This window comes from Staurois parvus, unplaced genomic scaffold (genome assembly GCF_062004578.1).
Source record: "Staurois parvus isolate SC_StPar_1 unplaced genomic scaffold, SC_StPar_1.0 ptg000473l, whole genome shotgun sequence".
In the NCBI taxonomy this organism is placed as follows: domain Eukaryota; kingdom Metazoa; phylum Chordata; class Amphibia; order Anura; family Ranidae; genus Staurois; species Staurois parvus.
The window spans coordinates 2,873,220-2,894,270 of NW_028318269.1; the positions used below are offsets into that span (position 1 = coordinate 2,873,220).

A 21,051-nucleotide genomic window follows, 5' to 3' on the forward strand; every position below is an offset into this window, starting at 1 on the left:
ATTTTTTTTATTATTTTTTACAATAGTTTGTAACACATTGCAGTCAGATGCAGTTGTACTTCCAGCTGCCTAATCTCTGTTGTATTGTTTTTTTGTATTCTCTTCTGCACATGTATAAACAACCCTGGCTTTGATTAATGTTCTTGTGTATGGTTCTGAGATGGAGGATGGGAAGTAATTAAGTGGTTGGCGGACAGCCAGTGTGCGTATACATGTGGGCCTTGTTCTGAATGTTAAAGCTAAGGTTGGTATGTCTGACTCTGGGGCTGTTTGTGAAAGGAAGCATATGAAGAAGGGGGGGAATTGGGGACTGTAGAGGGGGAGATGAAGCCGAGCAAGAAACAACGTTCGCATGGAGCCGATCGTCAGTGCGCCCCTGTTGTTTTGGCTGACTTTCAAAACGGGGAATAAAAGAAGCTCTGGAGTTAATTGTAACAGGGTCTTCAAGTGAGAATGTTTTGTGACAGTTGAAAGAATTTAAAAGGAAGGAAGATCGGTTTAGTGTCAGATGCAATTACATAATCAAAGCCTAAAGAGTCTGAGGCTGTTGATACCTTCACCCAATCTGGGGGGGGGGAGGAGGGACTGTCGAAGAGAGAGCAAGGGGGAGAGAAGGGGGATCCTCCCTGTGCTGTAAGGGCATTTCCAAATCCAGTGCAGCAAAAGGCCCAAATGAGCTTGCAGGTTGTCCGGTCACCGTCTTGCATAGAGGTTTTCTTGGCAGAGCTACAGGATGAGACGTACGCTTTGCACAAACAACATTCTGAAGCTGAAAGCCTAGATGCAGAGAGAGGCAGCTCTGCACACAATGTAGCGTTTCCTAGGATGGTTGGGCGTCACCTTTTCTCAGGTATTTTACTCCCTGTCAGCCCTTCCCAACTCTCCTCCCTTCCTTTCTCCTGAGGCCAAAAAATATTGTTAGCAAATCGCTTTAGCTTTGCTTTAAATCTTCATATTACATAATGTCTCTCGGGCAGTGCATTCAGAGCTTTTTTGGCTCCAGTTCAGGCTTTAGAAAATGGCGTCCTCGCAGCCTGATCTCCTCTCCTCTCCGGCACAGGGAAAACTAGAAATAAAACCAAAAGATTGTTCTCTGCAGGGGCTTGGGACTTAGTGAGCTTGTTATGATGTTTCCCATGCAAATCACATGGGCTACAGTCTGCCGGTTAGATTATTTTTTTTCTTAATCTCAAAACTGACTGCTGAACACTACTTTAATTTCCCTTACTTTGTGATCAAAACTTCAGCGTAACTAAACCCTTTATCCACATACTTCTTTTTTTTTATTTGAAGTCATGTGAGAGTGTGGAGAGAGAATTTCTGAAAACATCACATTTTGATCCTTTTTCCTCCGCTCCCCACCCCCTTTGTATTACCTTTATAGTGGCCTTCGAAGTTGTTGCAGACGTCACTTAAGAAACTTACTTTTTTAATATTTTTTTTGTTAAAGCTTTACTGTTTTACCGCACAGTTCCGGCAACAAAATGTTCTTACTTGTGTTATTATCATTATTATTATACAGGATTTATATAGCGCCAACAGTTTACGCAGCGCTTTACAAAATAAGTGCAGACAGTACAATTACAATACAAATTAATACAGGAGGATTGAGGGCCCTGCTCGTTAGAGCTCACAATCTAAAATCATTTATGATGGTATTTAGACTGTACAGGATACATTGATTTTACAAAAAATACATTTAATTCAATAGAAAGTTAGACTTTTGCCTATAGTATGCTGTTAAACTTGTAGCAGCTTTTTTATGAGCACAAACTGAAAACAACTGTTAGGAGACGTATTTGCAGGGGCTTGAATATGTGCTTTTTAACTTGTAGAGTTTAAAGAATTATGTGCTTTTCATCACTTTTGTGTGTCAGCAAATATAGAATTTGCAATGAAATCTGATGGTTGGTGTGAGCATTTGTAAATCAAACATATTTTCAGAGTTATATGATGTATACACAGCTAATTGTATAGATCCATTTAAATGTAGAGATTTAAGATAAGCTGTGACATAGATTTTTGTGTTCTCGTGTCAATAATTGCAAACGGTAAATACTTTTGGCAGTGTAAGCACAATGTGGACTTGTTCTGTTTGTGTGCACTTTTCTGCATGTAAACTCAACGCGTGTAAATTTACCTAATCTGCTAACATATGCTGAAGGAAATAACACTTCCAAACTGCATGTCTGCTCATCTCTGTACATAGTACAACTAAAAGCATCACAGGGAGAGTGGAGTTGGGCATGCTGGTATCCTTGATTACCTTTGGAGTTTGTATTTGAGTTCTTGTTTTTATAAGAGTGCTTATGCATGACCCCTTGACTAGACTACATGTAAGTGATGCGTTTATATTTATGCCACTTCATTTGCTTGTCTGCTCTTTTCCCATAGAAGTGTGAGCTGCCTGGTAATGATACTTCATTCATTTTTAGCTTTATTTTGTGGATTTGTGTAGGTTTATGTGAAAGTTTTGATTGTTTTGACACATTTATGAGTTTTATCACATTTGTATTCTAGACAAAGAGATTGATGATCAAGTGCCATTTCGTGAAACAAACTCCTTATGATTTTTTGGCCAATATATTTTTGCGTTAAATATTGCAATCTATTGTATTTACTGTAAAAACTGTTGTAAACACTTCTGTAGCATCCTGAGATACTGTCCATTAAGGAACTTGGAGAACACAAATGAACATATACTGATATAAATCATTACTTTAGAGATTGTATTTGATACATGTTGATATGGCCAAAGAAGTTAGTACATTTGTATTTTCCCTTAGTTATGTTTCTGTTCTATGCAAGTATATTAACATAAATATTTTTTTTCTTCCCCACTTTTAGATCTCGGTTTTAGTGGTCTCAGCGACCATTATGAAAATTCCTATTGGGGGCCGCAGCCTACTATCAGAGGTGAAACCAGTTATAGCTGGGATAAAGTGATAATAGACAGGACTGACAAGGAAGCGTGGCCTTCCATTACAGGAACTGAGACTGAATCTGCCTCAGAATGTACTACAGACACTGATTCCGCCTCCAACTGTGGCTCAGAGAAAAGTAGCATGGCTACAACGAGTGCCCAAGGCACCTTCACTGGACATACAAAGAAATCGAATGGCAATAATGGCACCAATGGAGCACTCGTCCAAAGCACTTCTAACCAGAGTGCCCTTGGAGCTGGTGGAGCAAATGGGAATGGAAACTTATCCAGAGTTTGGGGTGCACCTTCAGGCTCCAACTCTGGCACTGCTCACTGCTCCTCCAGTAGTGGTGATGGAAAGGTGGACAGTATAATTGGAGAGAGTAGGAGTCAGAACTGCTGGGGTGCTTCCAACTCAAATGCTGGCATTAATCTTAACCCTAATGCCAACCCAGCTGCCTGGCCTGTCCTTGGACATGAAGGAACTTTGAATGGAGGTAATCCTTCCAACATCTGTAGTCCAGTCAGTGCCATAGGCCAGAATATCGGCAACCAGAATGGAAATGCTGCAGGTACCTTAGGTGCTTGGAGAAATTTGCAGTCACAAGAGAGCACAGAACCACAAACGTCCACTTCTCAGAATGTGTCTTTCAGCATACAACCTCAGAACCTTAACACTGATGGACCAAATAACACTAACCCCATGAATTCTTCACCAAACCCCATTAATGCAATGCAGGCAAATGGACTGCCCAACTGGGGAATGGCTGTTGGAATGGGGAGCATCATCCCACCCCACCTACAAAGCCTTCCTGGTGCTAATGGTTCAGTTTCTCAAGTCAGTGGGGTTGGTGACAGCACGGGCAGTTCAGTGTGGGGTTTATCACCTGGTGGCCCTGCTCCTGGAAACAGCAGTTCTGGGTTCAGTCAGGAAACTGGAGATAATTCTAGTACAGCTGTAAGTGCTAAACAAAATGGAGGGCAAAAAGATGGAACTGTAGTGAATGCCTGGGATTCAGGACCACCTACCAGTCCAGGAGTCTTAGCTTGGGGTAGGGGTAGAAGCAATGGTGGAAATATGCATTCTGGACCTTGGGGTCAGCCAAGTCGTGGCACAAACAACAGCATGAATGGTGAATGGGGAAAGTCTCAAAACCAGCATTCCAGTAATGACATCAGTGGAAAAGGGTCAACAGGGTGGGACAGTTCTAGTATTACCATTCAGAATTCTCCACAGCAAGGAGGTGATCAAATGAATTCTAGGGCCAAATCTGCATCTAATGACAGAGGTAGTGACAATGCTGGAAATCCAAATGAAGGAAGAGGGGGAGAAGGTCAGCGTGGGGACAAAGGAATGGCAGATCAGGGGCAGATGCAATTGCCAAGACAAGACCTTGATCCAAGGGTCCTCTCCAACACAGGTTGGGGACAGGTTCCAGTTAAACAAAATATAGCATGGGAATTTGATGAATTTCAGAGGCCTGAAAGAAAAAATATTGGGACAGAAGCTTGGGGATGTACAAATGCGCAGCCTTCAAACTCAGGGGGGAAGAGTGAAGGGTCCATGATGAACAGTACAAATACCTCTACAGTATCAGGATGGGTCAACTCCCAACCTTTATCTGCTTCTGTTAATGCAGGCTGGGTGGAAAACAAAGCGCCAAATGGTCCAGGGGGATGGGGAGATCCTGCAAGCTCTACTGTTGTCAATGCTGCTGCCAAAAGTGGTCACGCTTGGAGCGGGTCTGCTAATCAGGAGGAGAAATCTCCTACATGGAACGAGTCTCATAAATCCAAACCCCAAGGCTGGGTAGATGGGCAGAAACCTAATACTGGCTGGACAGCAGGTGGTGGAGACTGGAATGATATGCCACCTGTTCCAGCACATATTACTGATGGAAAGAAAAATGGAACAGGGTGGGACACGGATGGCAAGTCTGCAACAGGGTGGAATGAAAATACACGGTCTGGGACCAGTGGGTGGGGCAATGGCACAAGCACCAAGGCTAATTCGGGTACAGGTTGGGGGGAACCTTTGAAATCTCCTCAGCAGAACTGGGCCAGCAAACCCCAGGATGTGAGTGGTTGGGGAGGAGCTGCAACTGTAAAGCAGAGTGGATCGGGGTGGAGTGGAGGACAAGCGCCAGCCCCACCACCACCACCACCACCACCACCACCACCAGCTAAACAGAAGGACATAAACTCTGAACCCAGTGGTTGGGAAGAACCTTCACCACCGTCCATTCGCCGAAAAATGGAAATTGATGATGGTACCTCAGCTTGGGGAGACCCAAGCAATTACAACAGTAAAACTGTAAACATGTGGGATAGGAACAGCACAGTAGTTCCAACTATTCCCTCAGCTAACAACAACACCACCCCAATTACTCCCTCAAATGCCAGTTTGGTTGAACCTCAGCCACCTCATCAGTCAAGTGCCCAGCAGAATCGATCCCCACTACTTGGTCCAGGTAAATCTGTGGAGGGTTTTTTTTTGTTTTGTTTTTTTTTTTTTCAATAATTTTTACTGCATGTATTACTACATTTGTTTATTTACTGCCTCAAACCCTTAAAACTTACTTTATGAAATGTTATTTTAGGTTTATCACTCTACTGCTCTTGTATGTTACTTCTTTTAGCATTTATATACTAAACGTACATTGAAATATACTATATTGGTACTAGCAGGTGGCTGACTTTTGTGGTAAATTTTTAGGCCTTTGCTTTTACTTAAAGCGATGTAAAAAAATGTTTTTTTGTTTTAAAATAACAAACATGTTAGACTTACCTGTTTTGTTCAGTGGTTTTGCACAGAGCAGCCCCTATCCTCTTTTCGGGGCCCCAGCCTCTTGCCTAGTGCCCCCATAGCAAGCAGCTTGCCATATGGCCACCCAACCAGGCTTGCTCCTGAGCTGCTGCTCTGTTTGTCCATCCACACACAGAGCCGCGGCTCAGCCCTGCACCCTTGTAGCTCCTCACTGGCTGTGATTGACAGCAACGGACCAATAGCTCCTGCTTCTGACTCAGCCAATGAGGAAAGACAGCCAAGGCTCTCATGCACATTGCTGGATCACGATGGGGCTCAGGTTAGTATTATGGAGGGCTGGGGAGACTGCTTGAAAACAGAAGGTTTCTTACCTTCATGCATAGAATGCACAAAGATTAAAAAACCTTGAGCCTTTACAACCACTGGAACTAAAATCTATCCCTTCTTTGTGGTGATATTTATATGTTTGTTTGTGTCATTTTTTTGTGTTTTGACCTTACTTCTACATCATCTCTGCTTTTCAGCATTATTCCTATCACTCAGCAGATTTGAATGATTTTTAATTGGCTCCAAAGGTAACTTCCTGTTTCCAGGTTAAACTCAAGTCAAATAGCTGAATTCCAATGCTATGCAAAAAAAACTGTTGTAAAAATGATGGGGGAAAACAATCAAGTCGGTAGTTAAAGCAGAATTAAACCCCCGCATGTTTTTTTCCCCTCTCTTACATGTATTGCTGGGTTATCTTTATAACACATACTTACCTGCATAGTGAATCCAGCATTGTCCCTCTGCAGTCCGCTGTTCAGGCGACAGTCTGAGTCTTTGGCTGGCTGCCTCTTTTGGGCTCAAACAGCCAGCTGCTGACATGCCTGACCCAGTGTTCGGCCATTCTGTGTGCCTGGTCCTGCAGCCTCTTGGGACTTGTCCAGGAGGCTGCAGAACTAAGGATGTCATTCTGGCCTAGAGTAAGAAACTCAAGGTGAAATCCAAAGTGTACTCACCAGCAGAAAAGCCTATGCCACTGTAATGGCATTGTGGATCTTGTTACTGTGGTCTGACACTTCCCCCACCTTAGATTTACAGGTTTGCATTCAGCAATGTTCCTGAGCAGGGAGTGCAAGCATAACTACAGCTCTAAGGTTGAGGGCGTTTTGGACCTTTCATTCCCACAGACCAGAGTGGTCTTTACTTGACGTTTACTATTGGGCACAGACTTCTGATGGCTCTATGGCTGCTTTAGAAGGAAAACAAAGATGAAGCATTGTGAAATTACTGACTGCCGCATGAGTTATGAGTTTTTATGTCTGCTTTAAGGGACATTTCATCTGTGATTCAAAGTAGAACTATAGGCAAAACATTTTTTCATTTTGGTTAGAGTAAGGGAGGGTTAAAACCTCTGTCAGTTTTTTTTTTTTTTTTTTTGCTATCTGTGTCCCATTGTGGAGATTTACCTTCACTTCCTGTCCCATAGTCAAAACAGGAAATGAGAGGAAACCCCTGCAAATTGAGGAAATCCTTTGGAGACTCCCAGGGCACCAGAACTAGTGTCCCCATTGGAAGATTTTTTGCTTTTCTGGGGACAGCCCACATTTTTGAATTTTTTTCTTTTACTTTCACTTTCAATGATAATGGTAAACAGAGGGTGACTTTCCCTAACAGGGAGGCACACACAACAATAGAAACCTGACAGGTGTTCAAACTCTCCACTCTATTCAAAACTTAAAAAAAATGTTTTGCCTTTTTAGTTCTACTTTAACTATTTGGTTTATTCAGTAAGGCAGTGTATGTAAAAGAATAACCATGCACAAGTTGGTCATATAAGTGACATGTGACATCTAAATGTTTGCTGTATAGTAATGTGTTTGGTACATTGCCTTTTGCTTTATGGGCCGGTTCACACTATAGAAGCGCAGTTCCAGATGCATTCCGGATGTGTTTCTGCTTGCGCGTTTTTGGAGCATTCTGGTGTTTTTGATGCGTTTCCGGTTCATTTTTCCCCCCCTTTTTTTCGTCAATTGACATAGGGACATGTGCGTTCCAGTGCCTTTTTGGTGCGTTATGGTGCATTTTTTATACGTTTTACCACGTTCCAGTACAGTTCTGTGCAGGAAAAATGCAGCCTGTTCTACTGTTTTTTTCTGCAACTGGAACTGCAAGCATTGATGTGAACTATGACATTGACAACCATATAACCTACTTTCTGTGCATTTTGGATGCAGAAAAAAGCACACTGAAACGCATGTAGTGTGAACTGGCCCTATGACCCATTCATACTTGCAAATTGAGCCATTTTCAATTACCTGTGGGAGACTCAGCGGAGATCCTTGTGATTGGGATTCCATGGATGATCATCCACAGGTGCTGCATGAAAAATTCTAGCCCAATGGCTGCGAATAGCTACAGGTGCTCTCACGCTTCCATTGCAGTCCAGTGCATTTTTTCTGCATCAAAAAAGCAAGGACGGTTGGTTTTATGGTTTCCAATGGCATAGTTCACACCAATGTGGTCAGTTGCAGTGCGTTCCAGTTCCAGCAAAATAAAAGTAGAACTTTTTTTTGCACTGAACTGTACTGTAAAACACATAAAAAATGTACCAGAACACACATGTCCTTATTCAAGGAAAAGAAAAAAAGGGGGGAAGTGCACCAGAAGTCATTAAAAACAAGTATGCACAAACTCATTTGGAACGCATCCAGACTGCGTTTCTGTGGTGTGAACTGGCCTTTAAACGGGACTTCCCTCCACACCCAAGCACATGGATCCCTGCTGAGTCTCCTGTGGATAATCGAAAATGGCCCTATTCTCAAGTGTGCCTTCCATTAAGAATCCCTGATGATGTTGTATTGTACTAAAAAAAATTGCACTAAAAAATGTAAAACAAACTTTACTTTGCCCATTATATGTATATAGGCCCTGCTCTCCAGTGCTACACAGTGGTTGTGCTTTTCAGTTGCTTTTCACAGCCCTAAGCCTTTGTCAGCCAGTTTGTTGAAAACGCATCTTTCACTGTGTGGCTGCTAGCTTAAAGGATAAGTTCAGCTTTTTGTAAAAGTAAATAAATGCACATCATTTTGCAAGTAAAATAAAAAATGTGCATTTATTATTTTTTTACACTTACCCTGTAAAGTATTGCACCCACAATCAGCAGAATACTGGTGCAATGTTGGGCCTCCTGCAGACTCTCATAGCTGTCTGCCTGTACCTCTCATACAGACACAGCTACTGAAGTGCAGGAAGAATCGATCAATTATAAGGGTGCTCAAGCCGTTTGCTGCAGTGGCAAATGGTACTTGTAGTTCATTCATTCACAGAGCTATGCACAGCTGCGCTGTATTAAAATTGTGACAGAGAATGCAAGGATAAGGTCACCACCTGCTGTCACAATGAGGGCTGGGGGGTGTACCATGTTATTTAAAAATGAACTTAGGCCCCTTTCCCACGGGGCAAACTCTATTATAATTAGCAGATGATCTGTCCACTGAACCTCTACTGAGCAGAGCAGGCAAACGACAGGTATATGTGCGCTCAGTTTATGCAGAGCGGACACAGACTAAGTTTGCTCTGCTCAGTGGACAGCCGGGTGCAGACTCCGCTCTCCACATACACCCGACTTCCCTCCAATCTGGTCCGCCTAGACGGAGGGGGCGGATCCTCTTCTGGTTTTTTTTTTTTGGTTGTTTTTTTAAGCAGATCGTATTGGAGGTAGGCAGGTGTAAATTGACACAAGTCTGTTTACACTTGATGGCTCAGGGGTTAACGGCAGGTCAAATCTGGTCTGCCTAAAAAACTGACAGGCGGACCTCATTGGACCCTTTCCGTGAAATAGGTCTTATCCTTTAACACAACAATTGTTAAGCTGGATGGCTGAATGTAGCAGGGTAAAAGCAGACCTTCACCAAAAAATCAAATGTAGCATCATTCGTGTACTCCCTCTAACCTGCTAAACAATCGCAGGTGTTCATTTATTTTTAAAGAAAGTACATTTTTGTAGTGCCCACTTCCAATTTATCGCCTAAGAGAAGGAAGACTTAGCCCTCAGCCTTCTTTTATACATTTCACACATCCCAGGAAGCTTTAGGACAGTTTCCCTGAAGTCCACCATCCTTGATCATGTGGGTGGGATGGATTTATGATCAGGAATTACCGTATTTTTCGCTCCATAAGACGCACCTGACCATAAGACGCACCTAGGTTTTAGAGGGGAAAAACAAGAAAAAAAAAATATTCTGAACCAATGGACTGCAGACACAGTACAGGGGATGACCAGAGACTGCAGACAGTGCAGGGAATGACCAGAGACTGCGGACAGTACAGGGAATGACCAGAGACTGCAGACAGTACAGGGAATGACCAGAGACTGCGGACAGTACAGGGGATGACCAGAGACTGCAGACAGTACAGGGGATGACCAGAGACTGCAGACAGTGCAGGGAATGACCAGAGACTGCAGACAGTGCAGGGGATGACCAGAGACTGCAGACAGTGCAGGGGATGACCAGAGACTGCTGACCTTTGGGGAGGGAGGGGGAGCGGGTACCTGAATTTGACAGGTACCCGCTCCCACTTCCGCGGAGTTGTCCTTCCTTCCTTCTTCCCGGGCCGGCTTCTGTGACAGCCGGGTGCCCACTGCGCATGCGCGAGAAGCGCTGTGCTTTGTGAATGGCCCGGCGCCTTCTGGGACCTGTCATGTGTCCCAGAAGACACCGGATCATTCACAAAGCGCAGCACATGCGCAGTGGGCACCTGGCTGTCACAGAAGCCAGCGCGGGAAGACTGTGCAGCGCTGGAGCGAGGAACAGGTAAGGCCCTGCAGGAGACAACAGCTGAGCGGCCGGCCCGGTGTTCTGACATGGTGGCCGCAAAAATACCGGACCGGCCGCTTTATATTCGCTCCATAAGACGCACTGACATTTTCCCCCCTTTTTTGGGGGGAAAAAAGTGCGTCTTATGGAGCGAAAAATACGGTACCAGCTCCCAATTCTAACTCCAAGAATATGGCATGGGAAAAGAAAGGAGCTGTGAAGACTGTAGATACTAAGAAAACCACACTAGATTTCTTAGGTTTTTTTCTTTTCTTATAGTGGCTGGCTTCTACTTTTTGATAGCCAGATGAACCTCTTTAAATAGAGATACCCTTCTATTTGGTAATCTACAAATCTCCATTTAAAAACAAAACAAAAATGTAGAAGAACAAGAATTTAAATATGTGAACCTGACATCAAGATTACATTAAAGTAAGCACTGCAATAACAACCATGTGCATGCTGAAATTAAAATCTACTTTTCCTTTAAGTAAAAGTGTCCCTTTTTAGCCAAAAATAATTTTAGCCTTTTAAGCCTCCAGCAGCCAGATGAGCATGGTATGAATGTCACCTACATGGTGACAGACATAGGCACTGGCAGGATTAAAGAAAGGTAGATCTGCTTATAAAGATGCTACCTCTTCATTCTTAGTCCGCTTAAGTGCCCTTCCAAAGCTTTCTAAAATGGGAATTGTATTATAAATATGGTTTCAGCCCATGTGTATGTCGTATCACGTTTTCATGTAGCTTGAAGGGCTTTCCAGTCTGCAGTGTTAGTTGGGTTGTCACTTTTCTGCCCAAATTGGAAACTCTTCCTGGCTAGTTTATTAATGCAAAGAATACTAATACCATATAAACCATTTATCAATCATTTATATTGCCCTAATCTGATTAGAGGTGAATGCTGGTTAGTTGTCATAGGTTGTACCATTAGCATCAGCACTAATAAACGATTTCACTCCATCAAATCACCATAATTCTAATAGTATTAGTTTCCTGTGTATTTGAATTCCATGCCACCTCCTGTGTTTATAATAGCACTGTGTGAATAGTCACCACCAGTTGTCTGCTCACGTCCCGTTTTTGATCTCACAATATATGCTTGGTCAAAAAGCACTTTTTGTCCCTTTAGGATGGACCCAGGTTGATTCCTCCCAAGTAGCGCTGTAAATCTCACCACAGAGATCCATTCCTCAAACTTTACTCCACCACATTAAAAAGGTTCCAGATCGCACCAGATGTATACAGCTTAAAAGACCCAAATTTAGCAATCTTGTGCAATTTTGCATATGAATGCCAAGAGTTACCACACTGCTGTCTCAGGACGAGCACCGTGACGTCATCCAAGCTTCCTCCACTACTTGTGACTTCCTCAGCGGGATTGATTTGATGGAGTGAAATAATTTGATTAATAGTGTTGATGCTGTTTTAATGTTACCATATATTTACTGACTATTATGGTGTCTAGCAGCTAGTAGATTTATAATTTTGAGATTTAATTTATTTCAGTTTTGGTTCATTTTGTAGGTTGTTTGTTTGACACAGCAGTTTATCACTAGAAAAAAAACATCCTGTAGAAGCTCTCAGGTTTTTGTATATTATATTGGTGTAGTTGTCATAGGTTATTGCACTGCACACATCATTTCTGTTCTTTGCTGCCCTATTAACTAAATTTATTAGTGATTGCCTTTATTAGTGTTTTTTCTTTTTCTGATACTTTAAATCGCAGGTACAGACAAGTAATAAATATATAGACAGTCAGCAATACTATAAACTATCAGTTGTATCTAAGCTCATAGCTAAATACAAAAGGATAAAACAGTTGTACATGTTATGTTTTAGAAATACGTACCCAAATTTCAGGAACCAGTGCACCTTTATATGCAGCAAGATAATTTGTAATACATTGGTATATCATATGGCTATATGTGTGACGGGAGCCTAAAGTGATTCTATACTTTTTTTAATAAACATGACATATGTACCTGTTCTGTGCAATGGTTTTGCGCAGAGCAGCCCTGCTCCTCCTCTTTTTGGGTCCCTCGCTGGTGCTCCTGAACACCCCCCTCCTCCCCAGCTAGCCACTTTCTAGAATGGGATACTGATGCGGGCTCACTCCAGAGACCTGCTCCCCCCAATCACAGGGGTTGATTGAGAGGAGCAAGAGCCAATGGCTCATTCTCTATCAATCTGCCCTGTGAGGAGGGAAAGAGAGAGCCACTGCTCTTGTGCACATCACGGGATCGAGATTGGGCTCAGATAAGTATAAGGAGAGGAAGCGGTGTGGAGGGGAGGGGGTGCTCAGGCGGATCATTTTACCTTAAACCTTAATTCAGAGAATGCAGTAAGGTAAAAAAAAAATGTGTTTTTTTGTTTTGTTTTTTTAATTGCTTTTGAAAAACAACTAAGTAGATTTCTAGCAAAAAATACTGATTTAATGATGAAACTGATGTAAACAAAAAGTCAGAAAAGGCCTGGTCTTAAAGTGGTTAAACTGAAAAAAAAAAGGTGAATAGAAAAAAATCTAAATCAAAATTGTTCAATCCTTGTGGCTCAAAAAAAAAAAAGATAAACTGTCTATCCATCATACTCCTCTTTTCTTAACTTTTAATATTCTATCCCCTCCTCTATTTTTGTCCCAATAGCCACATTTTTGCATTAGTACAAGAAACAAGTGTTCCTAAAAAGACACCAATTATTATTACTATTATTATTCTCATTTTTTTGAAGGGGTTCTTACAAAAGCTGAAGGCATTTCTGGAGGTAACGTAGGATACCTTGCTGGTAACATAGGACATTTCAAGTCTTATACTTCTATTAGACATGCAATTGGTGTGGCAGCAACAATCTCCTTAATCTCTTGTAACAGACAGTATACTGAGACACAGATCAGCTTGTTTTATGAATTGTTCTTTGAGAAGAGAAAAAAATATTTTAATAACTATTTACACATAGGGAGTCTGTAAGCAAGTCCCTCCCAAATGTGGCCAGGACCTACTGATCGATTGTGTCCAGTCACAGCCTAGAGCTCTTTGTTGACTATCAACACAGAGCTCTGTATAGAGGGAACGACCTCTCTGTTACTCAACCTTTCAAAGCAGGGATGAGAAACTAAGAGGTCATTAGTAAAAAGCAGCACACTACACACATTGCACATAGTAAGGCACACATTTAACTCCTTGATCGCCCTAGATGATAACCCCCTTCCCAGCCAGTGTCAAAAGTACATTGACAGTCCATATTGTTATCACTGTATTAGTGGTAGTTGGTTCCCCCCCAGCGTCCGTGTTAGATTACACGCTGCACTATCGCAGTCCAATTATAAGTCGCTGATCACTACCATTAGTAGTATTACAAAAAATGTGTGTATGTATATATATGTATATATATACACACACTGTACACTGTGTTTGTGTATCATATTTTTTATTTTTGCTCATTCGATTATAACACGATGAGGCTCAGCCAGTTGCAATGCATTCAGTTCAGATGTCATGGACAAGCACTGCTAAAAGTGCAGGCCTTATGTCTGTGTATGAATGTGCACATGTATACACAGATATATCATACAATGTAAGCTGTCGTAAATCAACAAATTTTGATTCAAAAATGCGTTCAGAGGAAAATCTGTATTTAAACTTCCTTGTTGAAGTGTATGCATTTTGAAGTGCAGAAGAGATCACACAGTTAAAAATCTGAGCCTGCCACTTCCAGGAACATGTAAAACCTTGTGCCCATGTAAGCCAAGGAACATAATGTGCCACTTGTACTACACTGTAAACCTTGTCATCTCTGTCCTTTATACCAATATTTTGGTTTCTAGTGTTTGCACACATTAGTATTCAAGCGGACACTTTGTATTTTCTAAAGTTTAAAAAATATTTATAGCATACATTTGTAAAAAGTTTACTCAGCAGCTTTTGTCGAAAGAAGAATACTCTTTTACACGTCTACATACAATCATATACAGCAAAATGCACAGTAAACTACAGTTGATATACTAATTTTGAAAAAGTACCGTACAATCACATACCCTCCCTGTGTTTTATTTCTCCGCACTGCCTACCATAGTTTTTGCTTTTTTTTTCTTTATAAAGCTGAACTGAACTCTAAATACACACAAAAAATACATATAAGGCAGCTCTTATAGCTGTCAAAGAATTTGTATTTCTGTTCTTTCAGTCCAGAGATTTGTACAGTGCTGCCAAGTGGATGGACACTACTTTTTTCTGTTGCACCTAGAAATACATTGTTTTCCTCTCTCTACCCCTAGTCTGACTGGTGAAAGGACAGTAGGAAACTTATGAGATCAACACATTACAGTCTTCTCCAGCCAGTTTGTTGTTTTTCATGGCCTGCCCACCGTGATCCAGTTATCCTATGTTTGATTAAACTTAAGACAAAGTCTGTGTTCATAAATACATTTTTTTTGTAACTCTCAAATTAGCCCTCTACTGTAATCCAGGAGTATTATAAATGCTGTTAAATATATACATGTATTGACTAAGATAAGACTTACAAGTTTTGTATTTATTTGCAAGCAGCTCTGTGTTTGTGATACATGCATGTGATGTGTTATAAAGCAGGGCTTAAAATGTAAGTCCTGAGCTACTTGCCAGATCTTAAGAATTACTCGCCACCAACAAACACACACAAACAGAGACACCTGTACACACACAGTCATGTACATACATACACACACACACACTCACAGAGACACCTGTACACACACACATACACACACACACGCAGAAACGTGCACACACGCACAGAGACACATGTACAGACACATGCATACACACACAGAAATACATGCACACAGACACATGTACATACATACACAGACACATGTACACACAGACACATGTACACACAGACACATGTACACACAGACACATGTACGTACATACACACACACATGTACATGCACACACAGACACATGTACACACAGACACATGTACACACAAATACATGTACATACATGCAGACACATTTTCATGCATTTACAGACACACACAAATACACACACACCTGTTAAGTACTCTCTCCTCTCCCCTGAAGCCACCACTGGCTGACATAGAGGATCATGTGACCAGAGTGAGCTGCAATTAGATAGACACACACACACCCCCCTATAAAAAGTTGCAGTACTTCGTTGTTCACTCACATATCCGGGTACTACACTCTAGGGGGAGGCAGAGAGCACAGCACAAACTCTTTCCGTGGCATTCACTGCGCTCAGCTATTGAGCTGTCTGACGGCTCCCAGTGCCAATGACAGATCCAGCCTGAGCTCTGAGACTGCTCAGCAAGACGGCCCTGGGGGACACACTTGCCCCCTCCATAATTTCCACTCGCCATTGGCGAGCAGGCGAGTGGACATTTCAAGGCCTGTTATAAAATGTACATATCCTACCTTTAGTAGAGATTGAACCTTCATAAAACATTTTTTATTAAAAAAAAAAAAATCAACAAACGCTTTACCACCAGGCCTTTTTCTGACACTCGTTTACATGTAAAACTCAATATTTATAGAAAATAAGAACCCCCAAACATTATATATATATATATATTTTTTAAACTGAGACCCTAGAGCAGTGATGGCGAACCTATGGCACGCGTGCCAGAGCTGGCACGCAGAGCCATCTCAGTGGGCACGCCAGGAAGAAGAGGAGGAACGCGCTCTCCTGCGCACCCTCGGGGGCGCGCACCGGGCGATCTCCGTGATAGCTGTGTCCTACGGACACAGCTGATCACGTGACGTGGTAAAAGGCCAATCACAACGGCCTTTTACCACGTGATCAGCCGTGTCCAATGACACGCTGATCACCGGGAAATGCAAATGCCGGTTCTCGGCTGCACTTTCCTCACGCTGTCAGATCGTGAGGAAAGTACTGCCGAAAACCGGCAGTTGTCAGAGCAGGGAACGGCACCGATCATCGGGGTGCCCAGAAGTGCCACACACAAGTTCCGCCCACCTGTGCGCAGCAGTGCACCCACCTGTGCCCAGCAGTGCGCCCACCTGTGCCCAGCAATGCACCCACCTCTGCCGCCCACCTGTGCCCAGAAGTGCCACCTACCTGTGCCCAGTAGTGCCACCCACCAGTGCCACCCACCTGTGCCCACCAGTGCCACCCACCAGTGCCCATCAGTGCAGCCCAGCGGTTGTGCCAGTCAGTGCTCAGCGGTTGTGCCAGTCAGTGCCCAGCAGTGCCGCCAGTTAGTGCCCAGCAGTGATGTCAGTCAGTGCCACCTATCAGTGCTGTCTATCAGTACCCATTATCAGTGTCGCCTATCAGTGCCACCAATCAGTGCCACCTATCTGTGACACCTCATTAGTGCTGCCCATCAATGCCACCCATCAATGATGCCCAGCAGTGTCTCCGATCAGTGCCGTCTGTCAGTGCCTCCAGTTGGTGCTATCAGTCAGTGCCGCTTATCAGTTCCCATCATTTCCTGCATATCAGTGCATCATCAGTGCCTCCTCATCAATGCTCACCAGTGCCGCCTCATCAGTGCTACCTACAGTTGTGACCAAAATTATTCAACCCCCACTGAAATTGAGTGTTTTGGCCAGTTTGACATTGCTTTTGATCATTCAGTCATCTTGCTTACATTTACATTAAAGAGGCACTTGTAGGTCAGACAAATATAACATAACAGTTATAATGAAATAACCACAAATGTCTTTTCTGTGCTCACAGCATTATCAGTTTTATTCAACCCCCAAGTGACATTCAATCTTAGTACTTAGTACAGCATCCTTTTACAGTTATAACAGCTTTTAAACGTGAAGCATAGCTTGACACAAGTGTCTTGCAGCGATCTACGGGTATCTTCGCCCATTCTTCATGGGCAAAGGCCTCCAGTTCAGTCACATTCTTAGGCTTGCGCACTGCAACTGCTTTCTTTAAGTCCCACCAGAGGTTCTCAATCGGATTTAAGTCTGGTGACTGCGATGGCCACTCCAAAATGTTCCAGCCTTTCCTCTGCAACCATGCTCTAGTGGACTTGGAGGTATGCTTGGGATCATTGTCCTGTTGAAAGGTCCAACGTCTCCCAAGCCTCAGGTGTGTGACGGACTGCATCACGTTTCCATCCAATATCTCCTGGTACTGAAGAGAATTCATGGTACCTTGCACACGCTGAAGCTTCCCTGTACCTGCAGAAGCAAAACAGCCCCAAAGCATGATTGACCCTCCACCATGCTTCACAGTAGGCAAGGTGTTCTTTTCATCATAGGCCTTGTTCTTCCTCCTCCAAACATAGCGTTGATCCATGGGCCCAAACAGTTCTAATTTTGTTTCATCAGTCCACAGAACACTATCCCACAACTTTTGTGGTTTGTCCACATGGCTTTTGGCATACTGCAGTCGACTCTTCTTATTCTTTGGAGACAGCAAGGGGGTACGCCTGGGAGTTCTGGCACGGAGGCCTTCATTACGCAGTGTGCGTCTTATTGTCTGGGCTGAAACTTCTGTACCCACATCTGACAAATCTTTTCTCAGTTCCTCAGCAGTCACACGGGGACTTCTCTCCACTCTACGCTTCAGGTAGCGCACAGCAGTCGAAGTCAGCATCTTCTTTCTGCCACGACCAGGTAGCGTTTCAACAGTGCCCTTTGCCTTGAATTTGCGAATGATGCTTCCTAAGGTGTCTCTTGGTATGTTTAACATCTTTGCAATCTTCTTATAGCCATTGCCCTTCCTGTGAAGAGAAATCACCTCTTCTCTTGTCTTCCTGGACCATTCTCTTGCCTTCACCATGTTTGTAACCACACCAGTAAATGTCTAGAAGGAGCTGAGTATCACAGTCATTTTAAAGCTGCCTAATTGGTGCTTATTATGCTTGATTGCTGCTCGGTGACATCCACAGGTGTTTTCAATACCTGATGGAAAGCACCTGTATGAACCTCTGTTCTTCAGAGTGGTAGTCTTTAAGGGGTTGAATAATTGTGGCAATGAAGAAACCACATAAGAACCATTTACTACTGTATTACATAAACAATTGATGTCATTTTAGTTGCATTTGGGTAGTTACAACGTCCTTGTAGGATTTGATTCTGAATACAATTCCAAATGTACACTATAGTCCCTAAACCCCTTTACAGCATTGGGGGTTGAATAATTTTGGTCACAACTGTATCTGTGCCCGCCTCATCAATGCCCATCAGTGCTGCCTATCAGTGCAGCCTCACCAACACACATCAAAGAAGAAATATTACCTGTTTGCAAAATTTTAGAATAGAAGCAAAGGAAACCTATTATGTTTTTAATTTTTTGCCTATTTTTCATTTATAGTGCAAAAAATAAAACACCCAGTGGTGAATAAATACCACCAAAAAAAGCTCTATTTGTGTGAAAAAATGATAAAAATTGCATATGGTTACAGTGTTGCATGACCGCACAATTGTCATTGTTAAGTGCAACAGCACTGAAAGCTGAAAATTGTCCTGGGCAGGAAGGGGGTAGAAGTGCCCGGTAGGCAAGTGATTAATTCCAGTGTTGGCACTTTGAAATAAAAAAGTTGGTTTTGTGTTGCAGTTTGGGCACTCGGGCTCAAAAAGGTTCGCCATCACTGCCCTAGAGAATAAAATGGTGGGTTTTACGGGGTTTTTTTTCTTTGTTTTTTTTTTTTTTATGTCACGTGATATTTGAGCAGCGGTTTTTAAAACTAAATTTTTTGGGAAAAAATAAAAATGTTTGAATTTTAATGCAAAAAAACACAATGCATACTAGTGGTGTACCGAAATGAAAATTCTGGTGCCGAAACCAAAAATTCAAAATGCACTTGGCCGGAAACCGAAAATGAAATGCGCAGTTTTTAAAAATTTAATATATATTTTTTGGAAAAAAATACACTGATTAAAAAAAACCCCCAAAAAACAATATATACCCCAATTTTTTGTACAATATGAAAGGATGTTATGGCGAGTAAATAGATACCCAACATGTCACGCTTTAAAATTGCGTACGCTCGTGGAATGGCGTGAAACTGCGATACCTAAAAATCTCCATGGGTGATGCTTTAAAAAGTTCTACAGGTTAGCAGTGTAAAGTTACTGAGGAGTTCTAGTGCGAGAATTATTGCTCTTGCTCCGACATTCGTGGCGATACTCACATGTGGATTGAACACCGTTTACATATGTGGGCATGGCCTACGTATGCATTCACCACTACATGCGAGCACGGGGGGACAGGGGCACTTTAAACTTTATTTTTAAAAATGTATTTGTTTTTTTTTTTTTTTTTTTGCACAGTTCCTTTAAAAAAAAATTGTTATCACTTTTATTCTTATCACAAGGAATGCATGCATCCTTTGTGATAGAAATAATTAGTGACAGGTCCTCTTTATGGTGAGATATGGGGGATAATAAGACCCCACATCTCTCCTCTGCAATGTAAAGCATTGGATAAAAAAAAGCATTTATCTAGTGCTTTAAAAAAAATAAATGGCGGAACGGGAAGTGACATCACTCCGGTCCTCCAAGGGCATAGAGGGTGGCGGCCATCTTTCCTTCACACATCTCTATGCCCGGCGCCGGGATCGATTGTTTCTCAGGTAAGGCTGAGAACTGCCAAGGTGTGGCCGGAGGCGGCGGCAAGGAGCGGGTAGTGGCGATGGCGGGCGGCAGCGAGGGGCGGGTATTTTGGCACATGAATCTGTGCTTTTTTTTTTTTTTTTTTTCGTTTCGGCCGATGGCCAAAAGGGGTTTTTTTGGCCACCGAAATTTCGGTACATCCCTAATACATATCCAAATTTTTGTAAAATTTCAAAGATGATGCTACGCCAAGTAAATGGATACCAAACATGTCACTCCTTACAATTGCACACAATGTACATTTTACTATCCATAGTTAACGCTTTAAAAGCCTTATACAGGTTACAACTTTAAATTTACAGAGGCGATCTAGTGCTAGAATTACTGCCTATGATCTGACATTTGTGGTGATGCCTCACATGTGTGGGGCAATCGTTGTTTGTGTGTGTGGGACCGGCACATGTTTGCCTTTGCCATTTTTTAATTTTTTTTATTCATTTATTATTATTGCTTTCACAAGGAATGTAAATATCCCATGTGACAGCCATAGACACGCGACAGGTACTCTATAAGACCTCAATCTTTCCTCTGCACATAAAAGCATTCAGAACACAGTAAGATCAGTGTTTTTGAATGATTTAAATTTTTTTAAAAACGGTGCAGCTCAGTGCCGACTTAACTGGAAGTAATGTCAGGGCATCGCTTCCGGGTTATTATAGCGGATAGCCGATCAAAGCCAATACTGGCATGGTGTGGCTGTCCGGCCAGCCGGCGGATTCTCTGTCTGGTCGCTCTGGTCTACAGGTGGGATGGGAGAGCCTGAGAAGGCAATAGGAGGGGGAGGGGGATGTCCCCGACCTCTGCCTGTAAAAGCAATCGAGTGGCTAGTAAAAAAAAAAAAAAGTCAGTCCCAGGGTGATGCCTGCAGCTGATGTGGATAAACACATCATACATACTTGCTCTGTTCAATGGTTTCTCTTTTTGGCTCTCCTGTCGGTACTCCTGGTCCCTCCCTTCT

The 21,051-nt window shown here is 42.6% G+C and overlaps 1 protein-coding gene across 3 annotated transcripts in view; it reads left to right on the top strand.

Moving 5' to 3' along the window:
- Positions 1 to 5,476, top strand: part of LOC149452429 (trinucleotide repeat-containing gene 6C protein-like) — a 179,613-nt gene extending 174,137 nt beyond the window's left edge. For 2 of the 3 annotated variants that reach the window (XM_089689411.1, XM_089689410.1), the window contains exon 5: positions 2,848 to 5,476. In XM_089689411.1, coding sequence (XP_089545537.1) covers positions 2,848 to 5,444 — 2,597 coding nt within the window. In that variant the 3' untranslated portion in view covers positions 5,445 to 5,476. Of the gene's footprint in view, positions 1 to 634; positions 851 to 2,847 lie in introns of those variants that run through there. The other variant, XM_089689412.1, reaches the window with a different exon arrangement.
- Positions 5,477 to 21,051: the final 15,575 nt, after the last annotated feature.